Source organism: Chiloscyllium plagiosum, unplaced genomic scaffold (assembly GCF_037043375.1).
Source record: "Chiloscyllium plagiosum isolate Xiang-an unplaced genomic scaffold, Cpla_swu_hap1 HiC_scaffold_18, whole genome shotgun sequence".
Taxonomy (NCBI): domain Eukaryota; kingdom Metazoa; phylum Chordata; class Chondrichthyes; order Orectolobiformes; family Hemiscylliidae; genus Chiloscyllium; species Chiloscyllium plagiosum.
The window spans coordinates 23325914-23341709 of NW_028270156.1; the positions used below are offsets into that span (position 1 = coordinate 23325914).

The window sequence follows — 15796 nt, forward strand, 5'->3', positions numbered from 1 at the left end:
GGTAACATCTCTATCAGAGCCCATTTGCAACCCAATCAGCACTCTTCTTTCACCCAACACAATTTTTGTTTTTGGTTTACCTTGCTATTTCTTGCAAATTGTCCTGAAGAGTGCAAAGTGAACAGTTTCGACAAACCATCTTTTTTTTCAGCAATGTTTACATTTGATATGACTAAATACAAAGTTAAAATACCAGCCTCAGACTCATTCTTCTCTCCCTCAAATGTACAATGATACTCAACCATATAAATGACCACCATAACCATGCAGAATCTCTAATGTGATCATGAATTAATCTTGTCTCATCGCACAGAAAGACTTAACAGCAATTTAGATTGGTTCAATATATCATATCAGTTGCATGACACTATGATCTTGTGCTATAAATTCTGTGTCTTATGATCCTGCCCCACTAGCTACCTGACGAAAAGAGCAGCGCTCCGAAAGCTAATACTTCCAAATCGACCTGTTGGACTATAACCTGGCGGTGTGAGATTTTTAACTCATTGCACATGAGCTGATCTAGTATCTGACTCTATGGTTGGCTCTATAACATGCAGCTCTAAGAAACTCTCAAAACTACCATGCACACCTTTGCCAACCCAAGTCAAACAATGTTTATTAAAATCACCCATGATTATTCACTGCATTCCCAATTCCTTCGTCTCCGCCGCATCTGCTCCCAGGAGGACCAGTTCCAAAATCGTACAACCCAAATGGCCTCCTTCTACAAGGACCGCAATTTCCTGCCAGACGTAGTCGACGATGCCCTCCACCGCATCTCTTCCACTTCCCGCTCCTCCACCCTGGAGCCCCACCCCTCCAACCACCACCAAGACAGAACCCCACTGGTCCTCACCTACCACCTCACCAACCTCCACGTACAACGTATCATCCGCCATCATTTCCCCACTCCAAACGGACCCTACCACCAGGGATATATTTCCCTTCCCTCTCCTATCAGCGTTCCGAAAAGACCACTCCCTCCGTGACTCCCTCGTCAGGTCCACACCCCCCACCAACCCAACCTCCACTCCCGGCACCTTCCCCTGCCACCGCAAGAAATGCAAAACTTGTGCCCACACCTCCCCCCTTACTTCCCTCCAAGGCCCCAAGGGACACTTCCATATCCACCACAAATTCACCTGCACCTCCACACACATCATCTATTGCATCCGCTGCACCCGATGTGGCCTCCTCTATATTGGGGAGACAGGCCGCCTACTTGCGGAACGTTTCAGAGAACACCTCTGGGACACCCAGACCAACCAACCCAACCACCCTGTAGCCCAACACTTTAACTCCCCCTCCCACTCCACCAAGGACATGCAGGTCCTTGGACTCCTCCATCGCCAGACCATGGCAACACGACGGTTGGAGGAAGAGCGCCTCATCTTCCGCCTAGGAACCCTCCAACCACAAGGGATGAACTCAGATTTCTCCAGTTTCCTAATTTCCCCTCCCCCCACCTTGTCTCAGTCAAATCCCTCGAACTCAGCACCGCCTTCCTAACCTGCAATCATCTTCCTGACCTCTCCACCCCCACCCCACTCCGGCCTATCACCCTCACCTTGACCCTCCACCTATTGCAATTCCAACGCCCCTCCCCCAAGTCCCTCCTCCCTACCTTTTATCTTAGCCTGCTGGACACACTTTCCTCATTCCTGAAGAATGGCTTATGCCCGAAACGTCGATTCTCCTGTTCATTGGATGCTGCATGACCTGCTGCGCTTTTCCAGCAACACATTTTCAGCTCTGATCTCCAGCATTTGCAGTCCTCACTCTCTCCTATCACTGCACATGTCCCAAGTCCCAACCATTACTTCCTGAATACTCCCAGCCTACACCATAGTTGCTGTTCAGAGACCACAACATTGATCATACTGACCAGTGACAATTTTCCTGCGGCATAGATAGTAATACAGAAATTATCTTTAATGCTTTCCAACTAACTGCTCTCATACACCCAGCAAATCTCTCTTAGTGTTACCTAGATAGAGCACAGATCAAAACTAGATCCATTTCCCCTCGCTCCAAATTTGATTTACAGATTTGAGTTATCCTAAACGATGGCCTCTGCGAGACAGGCCCTTTGCTGTGAAAGAGAGTTTGTACCCCACCCCCCCCCCTTGACAAGCACACTGGCCTGGACCACTGCGACAGGCCTTTTAACTCACCCTACGTTGATGACACCCTGCAGCACAATATGTTCAGTTTACTCATGCGCCATGGACTTCTTGATATCACCAACCAAGCTACAGGTTCCTCATAACCATGCTACAAATTGAATCCACATATCTACCCACACATATTTTCTCCTTGGAGGAGGAAGTAACTGTCAAATATTTAACCAAGGAGTGTGACTAAATCTGCATCATGGTACACCATTTCCAAACCTTGGACTCCAACTCAACAAATGAGTCCAAGTTCTTCAAGTTGCATACACTTGACAATGCTTTCTGCATATCACACTACTATCTTGCTGAGTATTACACATTTAAGAAAAATTCAATGTTTTCAACATTGCTTTTAAGCCCTTTAATGATAGAAATCAGAATGTTGTTTACCTGTATGAAGTTGAAAGTTCCTTGCATTTGTGCCATAAGGTCTTGTACTCTCTGCCTTCTCACCAAAGGGTCTGAGGGAGGAACAGTGTTCAGTGCATGGTTTTCAGTTACTATAGGTGGCTGTACCTGTTGTTGTTGTGGCTGTTGTTGCAGTGAATTTATAACCTACATAACAGAAGGTGCATAACAAAGAATTTATTCCATTCTACTTTGATCAACAGTAACTAATCCCTGAATTAAACACACAAGAACAAAAGATAATTTTGCAATGCCCTAGAAACAAATCTGACTTATTATCCAACATCAAAATGAGAACCTTAACTTTTCAATATGTTTCTTTGTTGATCATTTGAAAGATGTAGTCATTTTAATATTTTAGCACAAGTTTCACAAATTTAAAATCCGAGATGCAACATGTTTGAATTACGCATGAGCCTAGCTAGTTTTACAGCAAAGATTTACTAAGATTTCAAATTGGCAGTCATCCCAAATGGCCTCATGCAAAGACTTGGTACAGCAGTTACCAATGAAATGCATAGATCTACAGATTCAGGCACACGGTGCTATCACCTGATCTCAGCAGCTGCACTACAATTTGTAATGTAAATATACTTGCATGACACAAGGCTTAAAAATCCACAGATCCTATTTCAGATTGCTATTCAGTCAGAACGAAAATGAAACACAAGAAAGAATATTCCACAGATAACGGTGCATGCTATAGAAAAATAGCCAACCACTCACCATCCACTTGCACATTTTACTACAGTAATACAGCACAGAAACATTCCTTTCAGTCTAACATATCCTTGCTGACCAGGTATCCTAAAACAAAGTTGTCCCACTTGCCTGCATTTGGTCCATACTCCTCTAAACTCTTCCTATTCATGTGTGTCATACAGCATGGAAACAGACCCCCGCAGTTGAACCAGTCCATACCGAACACAATCGCAAACTATATTAATCCCACCTGTCTGCTCCTGGCCCATATCCCTTCAAACCTGGTCTATTCATGTACTTCTTCAAATGTCTTTTAATCATCGTCATTGTATCCACATCCACTACTTCCTCAGGAAGTTCATTCCACACACACACACACATACACATAAGACCAAATTTTCTTGTTTTATTCACTCATGGGACCTCTGGTTACCCCTGAGAACATGGCGGTGAGCTGTCTTCTTAAACCGTTGCAGTCGTTGTGCTGAAGGTTGACCCACAATGTCCTTCAGAATTCCAGGATTTTGACCCAACAGCAGTGAAGGAATGGTGATATAATTCCAAGTCAGGATGGTAAGTGGCTTGGAGGGGAACCTGCAGATGATGGCAGTCCGATGCAACTGCTGCCCTTGTCTTTCCAGAGGGAAGTGACTATGGGTTTGGATGACACTAAGGATCACTGGTAAATTTCTGCAGTGCAACCTGGAGCTGACACACACTGTTGCTGCATGTCAGTGATGGAAACAACGGATTTTGTCAATCTGGTGCCAATCAAGCTGATTGATTTGTCCCGGATGATGATGATGATGATGATGATGATGGAGTGCTGCTGGAGCTGCACCCATCCAGGCAACTGGGGACCATGCTGTCATAATTCTGGCCCGAGCCCCGTAAATCGTCCAAATATCTTTCACATGTTGTAATTGTACCCATTTCCACCATTTCCTGTGGCAGCTCATTCCACACACTCACTACACTCTGTCAAAGAAGCTGCCCCTCAGGCAACTTTCCCCTCTCACATTAGACTTACACCCTAGGGAAAAGACTTCAGCTATTCACCTTATCTATGCCTCTCGTGATTTTATAAACCTCTACAAGATCATTCCTCAACAGCCCAAAGACTCAAAGCGCTTCTGGAATTGTAACCCCATTGCCCCAGCCAAATTATAAGCAGCCACAAAGAAAACACAGGCAAGTTAAAAATTAAAAAAAACAATCCGTGATGAGTACAAGACAGCAAATTGATAACAAATATAAAAGATAGAAAGGAAAACATTTGCAAAGTGATGCTCTCTCTATTACAGGAAAAACAGGCTGAGGTACTGCACCACAATGTTTGGGGGATAATTGCTCCTTGTGTGTTCCTGATGGCAACGTCTCCACCAACTACATCAGCCTACTTGCCAAACAAACCCCTCGTTCAGACATAGCGTCATCGAGATGTATACCACAGAAACAGACCCTTCAGTCCAACATGTCGACCAGATATCCCAACCCAATTTAGTCCCATCTGCCAGCACCTGGCCAATATGCCTTGAAAGCCCTCCTATTCATATACCCATCCAGATGCCTTTTATATGTTGCAATTGTACTAGCCTCCACCACTTCCTCTGGCAGCTCATCCCATTCATGTACCACCCTCTGCATGATAAGATTGGCCCTTAAGTCTCTTTTATATCTTTCCCCTCTCACCCTAAACTTATGCCCTCTAGCTCTGCATTCACCCACCCCAGGAAAAAGAATTGGTCGAGTTATCCTATCCATGCCCCTCATAATTTTATAAACCTCTATAAGGTCACCCATCAGCCTCCAATGGACAAGGGAGAACAGCCCCAGCCTATTCAACCTCCCCCATATAGCTCAAATCCCCCAATCCTGGCAACATCCTTGTAAATCTTTTCTGAAACCTTTCAAGTTTCACAACAACTTTCCAATAGGAAGGAGACCAGAATTGCACGCAATACGCCAAAAGTAGCCTAACCAATGTCCTGTATAGCCACATGACCTCCCAACTCCTGTACTCAATACTCTGACCAATAAAGGAAAGCATACCTTCTTCACTGTCCTATCAACCTGCGACTCTACTTTCATGGAGCTATGAACCCGCACTCCAAGGTATCTTTGTTCAGCAACACTTCCGAGAACCTAACCATTAAGTGTACAAGTCCTCCTAAGATTTGCTTTCCCAAAACGCAATACCTCGTATTTATCTGAATTAAACTCCATCTACCACTCTTCATCCTCTTGGCCCAATTGATCAAGATCCCATTGTAATCGGTGGTAACCTTCTTTGCTGTCCACTACAATTTTGGTGTCATCTGCAAACTTACTAACTATACCTCTTATGCTCGCATCCAAATCATTTATATAAATGACAACAAATAGTGGACCCATCACCGATCCTTGTGGCACTCCACTGGTCACAGGCCTCCAGTCTGAAAAACAACCCTCCACCACCGCCCTCTGTCTTCTACCTTTGAGCCAGTTCTATATCCAAATGGCGAGTTCTCCCTGTTTTCCACGAGATCTAACTTTGTTAACCAGTGTCCCATGGGGAGTCTTGTCGACCGCCTTACCGAAGTCCATACAGATCACATCTACCACTCTGCCCTCATCAATCCTCTTAGTTACTACTTCAAAAAACTTCTTTTTGCAAGTAAAATACTGTGAATGCTGGCTATCTGCAACAAACACAGAATGCTCCAAAAACTCAGCAGGTCTGGCAGCATCTGTCAACAGACAATTATTTTAGACATGCAACATTACACCAGCATTATGTGTGTTACTACCCTCTATTTCTTTCCTACACAGTATAAATCATTCTTCCGTTTTACATTTTATGATCTTTGTCTGGAGTGCAAAATGAAAATCTTCAATAGCATGCCAATTCTTTGAAAAAAAAACAAATATTAGCTTAAAGTCTTTCAAAAGCTCCATAAAGACATCTGAAGATAGATTTTATGAAATCTGTAATCAAAACAAGGAACCCAAAATAAACCCACGTCATACAATAAAAAAACTTGAACGTCACTGTAGTTAGTTTCAGCCTTGTAGAAGAAACTGAATCGACTTGAACGCAACAAATTTTCATCTATTTTTCCAAAGCAGCCTATTTGTTAATTGCAAAATCAGTTACCTCAACAGTTTCTGTGTTCCATTCATCAGTTTGCTCTTTCTGACTGCTGCTGAACTGCGACTCTGCAATGAACTGCCTGTTCACAAACTGGAAAACAAATTGACTTGTTTTAAAAATATAACATCAACCAAACTATTAGGGACAGTAATTCCCAACACCACGTTGTTTAGTGTGTACAGGATAATTTTACACCCAAGGAAAACACAACAAAAGTTAATTATACCATTTGCTTAAAGCATGGGGTCTTAACACTACCATACAAAAACCTTACTTATTTTCCTTTTGTTAGAGGAGAAAACAGGAGTTCTCTTATTAAGAAGGGGAATGATATGCCGCAACTCTCTTACTTCAGGTTAAAGCTCGACATACAATTCAACTTTATTTCAATGAATCAGTGCAGTTTTTACTGCTTAACACCTCTCTTGATAATGAAATAACGTGGTTTATTCAACATGTCCAGTGCCGTTTGTTTCAGTGAGGAATGACACATCACAAATGTGATGCAAATTAAAACCACAGCCAAATCAGAAGAAAAATCAAGAGCTAAAAAATTTGTATGTGGAGGCGCTCCGGTCCTTATACTGATGGACTAATATCCTATGTTTTTGTGGCTTTCATACCTCGACATTCTATACCAAAGTTTACAATTGATCTTGACTTATACAGTAATTGCCACTCACCTCTCTTGCTTCAACATCAGTTTGCTCCACATATTCTTCAACTGCTTCAGGTTCTGCAAAAGTATTAAAATAATGCAAACTTTAAAGTTTTAAAAAAGTCACACTGAAAAAGAACAAAAGCAATGAACTGCTCACCATGAATCAATGCAATGTAACATTGCAGAGTACAAAAGCAGAGTTAAGACAATTTTGTTGTTTTTGGACTCTCTCAAAAGGAAAAACATGGAATGAACATGGACAGAATTCTTTGTAAGTTACATACCAAGAAACCTGGGAGACTTGTTGGTTATGTGACAAGAAGGACTCCCAAGTCCTGAGACTCAGTGGAACAAAGGCAATGTTCACTGCTGTCAATAGTGCAAAGATCATTGTTCTGACTGTGGAGAGACTGTTAGTTTCTAAGATTCACATGGAAGGATCAGTGTTGTCATGCCTCAATCAGTTGGAATTAAATCTACAGTTTAAACTACAAGATGGAATGCAACTGAATTCTAGAGAGCAACTAAGTAACATTTCTACCTGGATGTAAACTCCTGTGATTCTGATGACCATGGAGAAGGACTTTTGAGAGGGGAAAAGAGTCCACAAGTCATTTCAGTACAGGATTACCCAAAATATTGCATAAACTCAACAAAGTCACCAAGAATGTGACACAGTGCAAATCCTGCACTCTGAGCAGAGAAAATACCATTTGATATGGTTCACCACCCACAACACAACTTGGAGCTCACACTCAGAACAAAGAGACCACGTTCATGAGAATTTCAAGCAAGGCAAAAGATTATCCATAGCTTCAGCTAAAGAGGAGGAACTTTACATGTAACCTTCATAGTAAAACTCAGGCTGGGAAGAATAAGTTATCTGGACGCAACTCATGTCAAGTCAACAACAGCTTCAGAATGGTTACAGAAGAAGTAAGTATTCACTTAAACGGCAAAGATTTGTGTAACTGTGAAATGGGGAATATAAAAGACAGATTTGTTTTCGTAATTGAATCGAGGTTGCCAAGAAATATTGCATACCCCAATGTTTTATACAATAAAAGTGAAAGTTACAAGGTGCAGAAAATAAAGCCTCCATGTATGGGCAGAGACTATGCCTAAAAAGGGTCCTCTGATTGGCAAATGCGAGTGGAGTCCTGCAGGGATCTACACTGGGGCTTCAACTTTTCCAGTTTTATCAATCACTTCAACGAGAGCATGGGAGCTAAATTTTGATATAATAGAAGTAGGTGGGAGACCATGTTGCAAATAAAATTCAAGAGCTTGCATACAGATTAAGTGAGTCAGGTAAACTCTGGGAGATGAACTATGGTGCAGAAAACTGCAAAGTTGTTCACTTCAACAAGAATAATGAAAAACAGAGTATTCTGTTAAAATGAGGAAAAAAGTGAAAATCTGAGATGTTGAGGGATTTCAGGATTCTCATACTCGAGTCACAAAAGCCATAATCCAAACACGTGCAGGTCGGTGATGTGTAGGTTAGGTGCCTTAATCAGGGGAAAATGTAGAGTAAGAGAGTAGGGGAATGGGTTTGGGTGGATCACTGTTCAGAGGGTCGGCGTGGACTTGTTGGGTCAAATGGCCTGTTTCCACACTGGAGGGATTCTCCGAAAAGGTTAGCATGCAGGTAGAAAACACAAACCAGGGCAACTAACAAGATGCTGATCATTATCACAAGTCGTAGTGATTGTAAAACTAATAAGACAAAACCCAAAAGAGCTGCAGATGCGGGAAATCTGAAACAAAAGCAGAACTAACTGAACATCTCAACAGGCCTGGTAGCATCTGTGCAGAAAAATCAGAGTTAACGTTTCAGGTCCAAAGGCCGTTCCTCAGAACTAATGGGAGCTAGGGAAAAGATTTTTTTTTTTGAAACAGAAAATGGAATGGGTGTGGGTGAGAGAGTGGTGGGGAAGAAATAAACAATAGGTGGATATCGAGCCCCAGAAGAGACAGAAAAGACATTTGGACAGACAAAGGAGTAGTTGATAGTTAGACTGGGGGAATTAACAACTGCTAATGGGGACTATTATTGGCTGACAACAATTAGTGCGTGGTAGCAGCCCATGTGATGACAAGGTCTGGTGTGTGAGGGTGAGGGGAAGCATGCCTAAAATTGTTAAACTCAATAAGAAGTCCCAAAGGCTGCGGCTGGAAAATGAGGTCTTGTCCTTCCCACTTGCACTGCGCTTCACTGGAGCACTGCAGCAAGCCTGAGACAGAGATGTTGGCCGGAGAACACGGTGATGTGAAGTGGCTAGCAAATGATAACTCACGGTCTTTTTTGTGGACAGAATGTAGGCATCCTGCGAAGTGGTCACCAAATCTGTACTTCATTTCCCTCATATCAAGGAGACCACATTGTGAGCAGTGAATACAGAAAACTGGACTGAACAAAGTGCAGGTAAACCACTGCTTCACCTACAGGTGGTTTGGGGCCTTGGATCGTGAGGAGGGAAGTCGTAAACAAGCAGGTATTACACCTTCTGCGATTACAAAGGAAGATGTCATGTTTCAGTTATACAGTGCACTGATGAGACCTCATTGCTAATACCGTGTTCAGTTTTATCTGTCTACTTTTAGATTAGATTAGATTCCCTACAGGGTGGAAACAGACCCTGCGACCCAACCAGTCCACACCGACCCTCCGAAGAGCAACCCATCCAGACCCATCTCTCACCAACCAATGCAACTAACACTATGGGCAATGTCGCATGGCCAATTCACCTGACCGCACATCTTTGGACTGTCGGAGAAAACCGGAGCACCCAGAGGAAACCCACGCAGACACAGAGAGAATGTGCAAACTCCACACAGACAGTCGCCAGAGGCTGGAATCGAACCTGGGGCCCTGATGCTGTAAGGCAGCAGTGCTAACCACTGAGCCACCGTACTTGAAAGGAGGACGTCAACATTTTGGAGGCAGTTCACAGGAAGTTGACCAGATTAAAACCTGAATCGAGCAGGTTGCCCTCGGAGGTTAAGTTGGACAAATCAAGTGCTTTTCCAGTGGATTTTACAAGAGAGGGATGACCTGCTTTTACTGCAAGAGATCCCAAATGGTCCTGACTCTACAGATATAGAAGTGTTCTCTTATGCATCAGTCCAGAGGGGTATTGTTTTAAAACCCCAGGGACTGCCCTTTTCAATTAGAGACATGGAAAATTATTTCTCTCAGAACTGCCCAAATTTGGAATTTTGCCTCAGGTGATGGAAACAAGGTCATGAAAATCTCAGCAGAAGTGGATCGATTCCCTTGCCCAACAAAAAACTATGGAGAGTAGATGGGAATGTGCTATTCCAAATGGAAACTGATCAACTATGATCTTATGAAACCATGGAAGAGGATATACAAATGGATTACTTCTGCTCCAATCTTGTCCAGTCTGTTGATGTGCAATCAAAGCTTAAATCTTGTCATGTGGTCCTTTTGATCAGTGGAGATTTAATGTTTTTCTGAGCTTTTGACTTTGATATTTAACAAATTGGTGGGACTCCTCCAGGATTTGAATACATGGGCTGATAGAAGTACATATATTAAAACACTTGGTTAATGTGTAAAAGATTAATGATTAGGAACGATGGCGTAACTGATTTTCTCATTCCAAAAACTTAGTCAACCATGGCATTAGGTTAGTGACTGGCTTTGGAAAATATTTTGTACTCAGCTCAATGAGCAGATACTATGAAACCAAGTGTTGCGTACACTCAAACTCAGACATTTAAAATGTAAGTATCCTATATAACAACAAATGATCATATTTGTTTTATACCTGGTTCTGGAGGCTGTTCTTCAACAGGTAAGGGCGATGGTTCTTCTTCTTCTTCACACACGCCATTCTGATGATTATGAATGCTGTCAAAGTAGCCACTCTGTAGGAGTCTGTTGACAATGGTCTTCAAGCTCTTGTCTGGAAATTAGAGAAATTGTCTCAGTTTTTCACTACTCCACAGAAAATCCCTGACTAATTTATCAGACTCAAAGGGCCGAACAGCCTACTCTTGCTTCTAATTCTTATGTTCTTTTTCAGCACACCTTCAGCTAATGGACTTCATTCGACCATGCCTAATTGTTAGACTGTGTTCTTATTTGCAATTTTGGACCATGAAATAGCATCAAGCTCCAAGTGAGCTTGATATAACTTCATACAGCAAATGGCATGTGCTGTGAAAAGTAATAACTATCAGTTCAAATGATAATCCGTTGCAGTCTTTTACATTCAAATTACAGACCCAGTTCCAAAACTAAAAGCCTGACCCACTCCATTTCTCCAAAAGGGGAAAAGATTGCAACAAATCTAAATTAAAGCTCAATCCTGGAAATGTTAGCCAAATTCTCCAGTGAAAAAGGTATTGCAGATCGCAATATACACACACATCAAAATGTTACTTTAAAAGCTTAACTAAGCTCATTACAGTGGCAGAGCTTCAGCAATTAATATCAACCTATTTTGTGGAACAACTTACTTGAGGCAGCAACACTTTCTCATTGACTAGAATTAGAGAAATGAAGTCGACAAGCCAGAAGTCTGACATGAATACAATGAGCACCGTGCAAAAAAAAAAACTTGCAAAAGATAAACAATATTCAAATTAAAACCCAAGTATTGTAGATGCTGGTGTTCTGAAATAAAAACAAAAGTGCTATAGAAATTCAATTGGGTCCAGCAGCATCGATGGAGTAAGAAATAAATTAGCCTTGACCAGTCAACATGGCTCTTTGAAACCAAGGTTAAGTTTCACATTGTTGATTGGATAAAACATCTTAATTTATCTTCTAGAACAAGTTTCTCGTAATGAGGACACCGAGGTTGACCTCAGAATATAAATTCCCTGGTTAGGGGTGTTCATCTGGTTCAATCAGGGAGCCCACACTCAAGATTTTGCTCTCAAGGAGCTAGACTAGTGCCAAGGCCTTTCCATGTGTAAATAAAACATAACTTGGAAAACGAGATATCGGTCTCTGGAAGTATTTCAGTGACACCAAAAGTAAAGCTCACTCCTGAAGCAACTCACTCACAACGGTCATCTGAGATCGGTAAGCATTTCTGCCATTATTTGGGGAGCTTGACTCATTCGACCCTGCCAAAGACTGGGCCCAGTCTGTGGAAAGAATCCATTATTTTCTGGCGGAAAATGTCTTTGGGGGTAATGAAAAACAAATCATTCTGCTGACAGCTTGTGGATCCACAGCCTTTTGCATTATTAGGAGCCTAAATTTTCTTTTAGATACCAAAGCTTTTCAAGAGTTAATGGATTCTGTGAAAGAACATTATGACCTCAAACCACCTCTCATTTTGAGATGCAATTGGTTTTACTCAGCAACTCGAGAACCAAGGGAATCTGTAATGGGATTTCTGACTTGGTTCAGACAACTGGTAGAGGCATTAGACTTTGGTTTAACTCTTAATGTACTGACACAAGTTGGTATGTGGGATTCATGATGTAAACATCCAAAAGCACCTACGAGCTGTAGCCCAACCAGACTTCTAAGCAGGCACTACAACCAGTTTTATCACTCGAAAAAGCACATGGAGCAGGGTATTCCGATGGAAGTGAACACCCTTGCCAGTTCAACTCAGCTTGGAAAACACCATTTGAGTGAAGGCAAAATTCCAAAACAAGGCCAAGCCTCAGCCGAACTTGTAAAATTTTCTTCAGGATCTGGGCTGGCAAGCCAGTATAACTGCTGTTGGTATGCGCTCTTGAGATAGCTAGAGTCCAACTATACCAAACGAGAACTCATCGCCCAGTACTCAGCAGTGCATACCCTGGAAAATCCACCTACATCTAGTTTGGAACAGTTAAGTGACTTAGCAACATCCAAATCAGAACCAAAATAAACAGCTGGTTAAATGGTCACCCAGTTTTAAAGGAGATGGATACCAGCATGGCCTTTTGGTGATCGCAAAACCAGTTTTTAAACAAAATTCACTAGGTTTGTGCAAGATCTCTACTAGACTGAGAACCTATACTGGAGAAGCTTTACAGACTAAGGAAACAACTTTGGTTTTGGCCTCTGATGAGATGCAACTGGTTCAATTACCACTAATAGTAGTAAAAGGCTCAGGTCAAGCTTGATGGAGTGAAATTGGTTGATATAAGTTCATCTCAGTTGACTCAACATTTAATGATTAGAAATTGGCTGTCTGAGTAATGTCTTAATACCCAGAAATCCTTCATGAAAGTTGAGGGACTATCAAAAGAGCTAAAGCCATCTTGCATGTAGACCAGGACGTAATTCACAATTCTCCAAGGCCTGTCAGTGCCATTTACCTGATGGACAGAAGTCGAGGCAGAAATCAGAACAATGGAAAGCCAAGGAATCATCAAGTAAGTCCAGTTTGTGAAATGGCAGCACCAGTAATACCGACTTTGAAGCCTGACAGATCAGTTCACCTTTGGGTTCATTCCCAAGAAAAGAAAGATTAACCGGGGAGGGATTAGACAACCTTGGCTGACAAAGTAAGTCAGGAAATGTATTAAAGAAAAAGAGAGATCCTATAAAGTGGCTAAGAACAGTGGGAAATCAGAAGATTGGGAAGGATACAAAAGCAAATAGAGGATAACAAAGAGTGTAATAAGAAAGGAGAGGATCAAATATGAAGGTAGGCTAGCCAGTAATATTAGAAATAATAGTAAAAGTTTCTTTCAGTACATAAGAAACAAACGACAGGCAAAAGTAGACATTGGGCCACTTCAAACTGATGCAGGAAGCCTAGTGATGGGAGATAAGGAAATAGCAGGAGATTAACAAGTACTTTGCGTCAGTCTTCACAGTGGAAGACATGAGTAATATCCCAAAAATTAAAGGGTGTCACGGGGCTGAGTTGAGTATGGTTGCCATTACAAAAGAGATAGTGCTAGAAAAGTTAAAAAGTCTTAAAATTGATAAATCTCCTGGCCCCGATGGGATACACCCTAGAGTTCTGAGAGAGGTGGCTGAGGAAATAGCAGAGGCATTGGTTGAGATCTTTCAAGAGTCACTGGAGTCAGGAAAGGTCCCGGATGATTGCAAGATGGCTGTTGTAACCCCCTTGTTCAAGAAAGGATCAAGGCAAAAGATGGAAAATTATAGGCCAATCAGCTTAACCTCAGTTGTTGGTAAAATTCTAGAATCCATCATTAAGGATGAGGTTTCTAAATTCTTGGAAGAGCAGAGTCTGATTCGAACAAGTCAACATGGATTTAGTAAAGGGAGGTCATGCCTGACAAACCTGTTGGAATTTTTTGAAGAGGTAACAAGTAGGTTAGACCAGGGAAACCCAGTGGATGTGGTCTATCTAGACTTTCAAAAGGCCTTTGATAAGGTGCCACACGGGAGGCTGCTGAGCAAGGTGAGGGCCCATGGTGTTCGAGGTGAGCTGCTGGGATGGATTGAGGATTGGCTGTCTAACAGAAGGCAGAGAGTTGGGATAAAAGGTTCTTTTTCAGAATGGCAGCCGGTGACGAGCGGTGTCCCGCAGGGTTCGGTGCTGGGGCCACATCTGTTCGCATTATATATTAACGATTTGGATGAGGGAACCGGGGGCATTCTAGCGAAGTTTGCCGATGATACGAAGTTAGGTGGACAGGCAGGTAGTACTGAGGAAGTGGGGAGGCTACAGAAGGATCTTGACAGGTTGGGAGAGTGGTCCAGGAAATGGCTGATGGAATTTAACGTGAGCAAGTGCGAGGTCTTGCACTTTGGCAAAAAGAATAAAAGCATAGACTACTTTCTAAATGGTGAGAAAATTAATAAAGCCAAAGCACAAAGGGATCTGGGAGTGCTAGTCGAGGATTCTCTAAAGGTAAACATGCAGGTTGAGTCCGTGATTAAGAAAGCGAATGCAATGTTGTCTCTTATCTCAAGAGGGTTGGAATATAAAAGCAGAGATGTACTACTAAGACTTTATAAAGCTCTGGTTAGGCCCCATTTGGAGTACTGTGTCCAGTTTTGGTCCCCACACCTCAGGAAGGACATACTGGCACTGGAACGTGTCCAGCGGAGATTCACACGGATGATCCCTGGAATGACAGGTCTAACATATGAGGAACGGCTGAGGATACTGGGATTGTATTCGTTGGAGTTTAGAAGATTAAGGGGAGACTTAATAGAGACGTACAAAATAATACATGGCTTGGAAAAGGTGGATGCTAGGAAATTGTTTCAGTTAAACGTGGAGACTAGGACCCGTGGACACAGCCTTAGAATTAGAGGGGGTCATTTCAGAACAGAAATGCGGAGACATTTCTTCAGCCAGAGAGTGGTGGGCCTGTGGAATTCATTGCCACGGAGTGCAGTGGAAGCCGGGACGCTAAATGTCTTCAAGGCCGAGATTGATAGATTCTTGTTGTCTCGAGGAATTAAGGGCTACGGGGAGAACGCTGGTAAGTGGAGCTGAAATGCGCATCAGCCATGATTGAATGGCGGAGTGGACTCGATGGGCCGAATGGCCTTACTTCCACTCCTATGTCTTATGGTCTTATGGGGAGATTTTAAATAAACAGCAAATCGCTTTACGCGGCTGGATAAAGACCCAGTCCCTTGCATAAAGGTTTTATACCCAAAGTCCTTCAGAAAGCTGAATATCAGCCACGTGTACTTCAAATTGTGGTTCCCCTAAGATTCCCCTAAGCATGCAACAATCGATTTGTACCAATATACAAGCCTGCCACTTGGACCATTTTCAGCCTGAATAATTTTTCAGC

The 15796-nt window shown here is 42.4% G+C and overlaps 1 protein-coding gene across 1 annotated transcript in view; it reads right to left on the reverse strand.

Moving 5' to 3' along the window:
* Positions 1–15796, reverse strand: part of caprin1b (cell cycle associated protein 1b) — a 109676-nt gene that overhangs the window by 56083 nt on the left and 37797 nt on the right. Inside the window, exons 6-9 of the mRNA XM_043705513.2 lie at positions 10879–11016; positions 7104–7156; positions 6424–6510; positions 2568–2732 (exon numbers count right to left, since the gene is read on the reverse strand). Of these exons, the coding sequence (XP_043561448.1) occupies positions 2568–2732; positions 6424–6510; positions 7104–7156; positions 10879–11016 (443 nt within the window). The remainder of the gene's footprint in view (positions 1–2567; positions 2733–6423; positions 6511–7103; positions 7157–10878; positions 11017–15796) is intronic.